Genomic DNA, 4,230 nt, shown 5'->3' with positions numbered 1-4,230 from the left:
ACATAATATTTTGGGAACTCCCAACATCCTCGTACCTTGCCAAAGTGTTTTCTAAATAAATCACTAGAAATGTGAGGTAGAGGATAATCTCACCTCTTTTTTGTACTGGGAAGGGACACAACATGTATAACAAAGTTATGTTGATGTGTTGTGAGGATTTATGAACAATAATGGTTGTATATGGAAGGTGAGGGAGTTTGTTGGGTAGAGAATTGAAGTCAATATGGAAGAAAGTTCCATTCATGGTTTGAAATAGGTGTTTTCTAAGACATTCATTGTTCCTTTCACAAAATAAAATTACCAAACAAAGAGTATGATGACATCATGGATTAAGTTATTGAATTGAGTTGAGGAACATTTCATAGCTTCCACAAGGCTTGCAAATCTTGAATATTGACTTCAATCTAGACAAAGAGTGAATTAATATAGTATGACATATCATTGGGAATGTTGAATGAGAATGATGAGTACTGTGTATGTTGAAGGGCCAATCATTCTCAATATTTTTTCTCATATATGTGCTCCTTGTCTTATAGTTTCATAATGTTGATTGATGGCTCACAATGGTGGTCATATCAATTGATTAACATTGTATTTGGCACTCATACTAGTGACATTTTTCATTTAATGCTAATTAGGGAGGGAGGCACTAAAATTTTTAATAGCAAAGGTATTGTTGGATCTATTATCATGGTGTAGATGTAATATGGTGGAAGTCCTTAACGTGGTGCTTGCATGTCGCCACAACAACAAATGCTAGGTAGAGGGTAAAGCTAGCACCCATTAGGGGACTATATTTATCCTTGTTATATATATATATATATATATATATATAACTTATTAAATTTGTGTGCACGTGTGCATGTGGATGTTTGATTAAGATAATTTGATCAATAATTTCATGTATCACCCACAAACTTCGAAAATTTATGTAAAAAAAACACTAATCTTGTGGCATGATGCTTATTTATCTATAAGCTCTTGGATCGAAAGGTGAGACAAGACAAAGGAGCTATAATAAGGGTTAGAGCCCTGGGATAGATCTAATTATAGGAAAACCATTAACATGTATCAAATTTTAGAATAAATAAAATCAACTAAAATCCTACCTCATATATGTACACACTTTGATCATTCCTAAAGTGATTGAGTAAACAAAGATCAATCCTTAAGATAAAAAAAGTAAGCTATGACATAATATTAATAATATAAATATCCCAAATAATTCAATATAAAAAATAACCCTTATTAAATTTCTTAAAAAATAATTTTTTAATTTATTTAATAAAAAAAATTAATATAAATAAAATAAAATAATAAAATATATATATTAAAAAATTTAATCCCACTTCATATAAATTAAAATAAAATTAATAAATAATATAACAAAAAATAATAAAAGTCAAAATTTAATTTATTTTTTATCATACTACTAATTTTAATTATTTTAATGTTATCCCACAAATATAATTAATTATAATTATATCATTTTAATTACTCAATACATAACCATATCCATAAAACCCACTTTATTCAATTTAATAGAATGTGTCGGCATTTAAGCAATTTTCCCGACTCATACAATAATTATTGATTTTTCTTCTCATATTTAGAATTAATCAACATTGGGTTATAAGAATACAAACGTTTGGCCAACAGAAAAATGTTAATTTGATGAATAAATAGATTTTACTAAAACCTAAATTAAGAGTAAATCCAGTGGAAAGTGAAAGTGATGTGTAACCACTTTTATATCGTGTGAATTATAATATGTGGATACGACAATTAATGTGAATTATAATATGTGTTACACGACAATTAATGTGGAGGCGTGTGCGTACGAGTCAACGAATTGCGATGCTTGTGCATATTATATTCTCTAATATTATCCATGATTAGATTTTTTAATATTGGAATAACTTTAATTTTCCTCCGTTAAGTTTAATGGAATGTTATTTTATTAATGTTCTTTTCGACCGTACAAATAACTTGGTGATGAAAGGTTATGGAAATACAATAATTATATCACTGTGAGAGCATGGCTTCAAGGAATAATCTTTTTAGAAAGGTCTTACCTTTTTCCCAAGGTGCCAGTGGCAGACAGCTATCCTTTTTTTTGACCGATGCAACTTGTCTTTTCTTATATGCTAAAGTTTCTGCCTCTACATATATTCAGTCATTCATGGAATCGTGATCATCTAACCCAATGCTGCACCTCTCAAACCCGGTGCTGCCTCGTTACAGATCATCTGTGGTTCCTTGTTTTCGTGGAAAGAGCTAATCAGCTATATATTGGGTATTTAATGTCCTCAGAGCAGTACGCGACTTAACGCGATAACACGGGAGCGGGCAAATTCGGCATTAAATAATATTTGCCCGCTCCCGTGTTATCGGGCTAAGTGGCGTGCTGCTCTGAGGGCATTAAATACCCAATATATGGCTGGTTAGCTCCAGCCTGTTTTCGTTCCCATCTTCACATATTTTCCATTCTCTCTCTGCCATTTTCTAACATGGCCACGGATTTTGCTATTGGAGCGACCTAAATATTTTATACTATCACAACTACATAGATAGATGTACGATGATAGAAGTATATAAAGCACAGTTACAATTATATTAGTAAATTAGTAAATATTTACGCCGTAAGGCGTTCCCCTCTGAAATCAACTCTCCCAGCTGCCTCCCTATCCTAATCCTAACCGTCAGATCCATTGTTAGACGATTAAACAATGTTCTGCCGTTCAATTTAATTAAAAAACCTTTAAAAGTCTTTAAAAACCTTTTAATGTAAGATTATTTAATGAAAATTAATTAATCAGCCGCCTGTTACCCTAACCAACTCGTCCGCGCGGGATATGAAGCGTTCGCTGCAGAGGAGGGTATTATTTGCTGTAGGAGGGAATTCTTTGCTTCAGACCGGAAACTGTACAGTTTGGGGTTACCCTACTTCTTTTTTGTTGTTTTATTCATTTTCTATTGTTTACGTATTGACCTCTCATCGAACCTGGTTTGGCCAGACTACTGGGTGCAGAGTAGAAGGCTTCTGCTTTTTGGAGATTGCTCAAAGGTAAATGGAATCTGTCCATCTTTTATTTTGAACCGAATTTAATTGGATTTTCTTTGTTTTTTTTGTAGATTGACTTCATACCGGGTATATATTTGTATGTACAGTTTCTGAGAATAAAATCTTGGGATTTTGCCTCATCATACTATGTAGCAAGTTGCAAGATTAGCTCTGAATATGGAGAAGTTGACAAGCGCCAGAAATGGCCTGTTTTCAGTCTTATGCTTTATGCTCTGCTTCCGGCATTTAGAGGAAATGTGATCTACTTAGCTCTGTTTATTACTGTAGAAATTTGAACGGATGATTGATGTGCTCTACAATGGCAAGGATTTTGATTTTGTTTTGGTTTTCTTTTTTATATGGTTCATTTTTGTGAGCTGAGACATTGGTCTCTCAGGTTTCAGGTTCAAGTCTTCCCTGAATGAAAAAATGTGTCACAAAAATAATCCCCTTTCATGGTTTTTCCTCGTGATTCTGTTCAGTAGGAAATCTTTCTATTTATGATACAATTAACCATTTTACAGAAAGCAGCATCTATCGTGTACTTGTTTATAAATATTATGTCTTTTGATGGTCACATCACATGCTATGTTTTAGAGAATTATATGGTCTGTAAACACAATTTTTATTTTATTTATTAGAATTCTTTTTGTAATTTTATTATAATAAAATTATGAATTTATAATATGTGTCTTCATGTATTACCCTGATTAAGTAGCTTTACATGAAGAACTAGCCTGATCAGTACATTTTGTCATCTACAAAAACCTCTAAAGAAATACACCACCAAAAACTGTTAGCAAAATTAAAAAATCGGGCATAAAAGCCAATCGGTCTATGAGTGAGTTAAAAAAAAAGTGGACTAGCAGAGTAACAGAAAAGTGCATAGCCGTCCCAATCCAGTAGTTTGCTACACCGCTGAGAGCGAGTAATAACAATAAATATCAGACAAATACATAGTCAAGATTGTCCATGAATGTCAGCTAAACAAACACTGACAGCTAAAACAAGAGCTGTAAACAAAGCCAAAAGAGATAAAATACATATATGTCGATCCATGTGTAAACAGTCGCAATTTGCATTTGGTGCAGGGATTGCATCCTGAAAGGACTGAAACTATTCATATGATTGGTGGTTAATCTGTTCAATTATAGCTCAAAGATTAT

The 4,230-nt window shown here is 32.5% G+C and overlaps 1 protein-coding gene across 1 annotated transcript; it reads left to right on the top strand.

Moving 5' to 3' along the window:
• Positions 1-2,845: 2,845 nt before the first annotated feature.
• On the top strand, positions 2,846-3,422 carry LOC149239456 (uncharacterized). The gene is made up of 3 exons (XM_089367145.1): positions 2,846-2,925; positions 3,018-3,067; positions 3,172-3,422. Exons 1-3 carry the CDS (start codon positions 2,856-2,858, stop codon positions 3,358-3,360), a joined length of 309 nt encoding a protein of 102 aa, XP_089223271.1. The 5' UTR covers positions 2,846-2,855; the 3' UTR covers positions 3,361-3,422.
• The last annotated feature ends 808 nt before the right edge of the window (positions 3,423-4,230 follow it).

This window comes from Pinus tabuliformis, chromosome 8 (genome assembly GCF_031772625.1).
Source record: "Pinus tabuliformis cultivar Carrire ecotype Pingquan chromosome 8, CPIR1, whole genome shotgun sequence".
Taxonomy (NCBI): Eukaryota; Viridiplantae; Streptophyta; class Pinopsida; order Pinales; family Pinaceae; genus Pinus; species Pinus tabuliformis.
This window is presented reverse-complemented; position numbering and strand designations above follow the sequence as displayed.

Excerpts from the sequence above, each read along its gene's own strand:
- LOC149239456 (XM_089367145.1), top strand. The coding sequence starts at position 2,856 with ATGAAGCGTTCGCTGCAGAGGAGGGTATTATTTGCTGTAGGAGGGAAT. Across the intron at positions 2,926-3,017 it reads TTTGCTTCAGACCGGAAACT|ACTACTGGGTGCAGAGTAGA; the intron begins GTACAGTTTGGG and ends TGGTTTGGCCAG. Across the intron at positions 3,068-3,171 it reads TTTTTGGAGATTGCTCAAAG|TTTCTGAGAATAAAATCTTG; the intron begins GTAAATGGAATC and ends TTGTATGTACAG.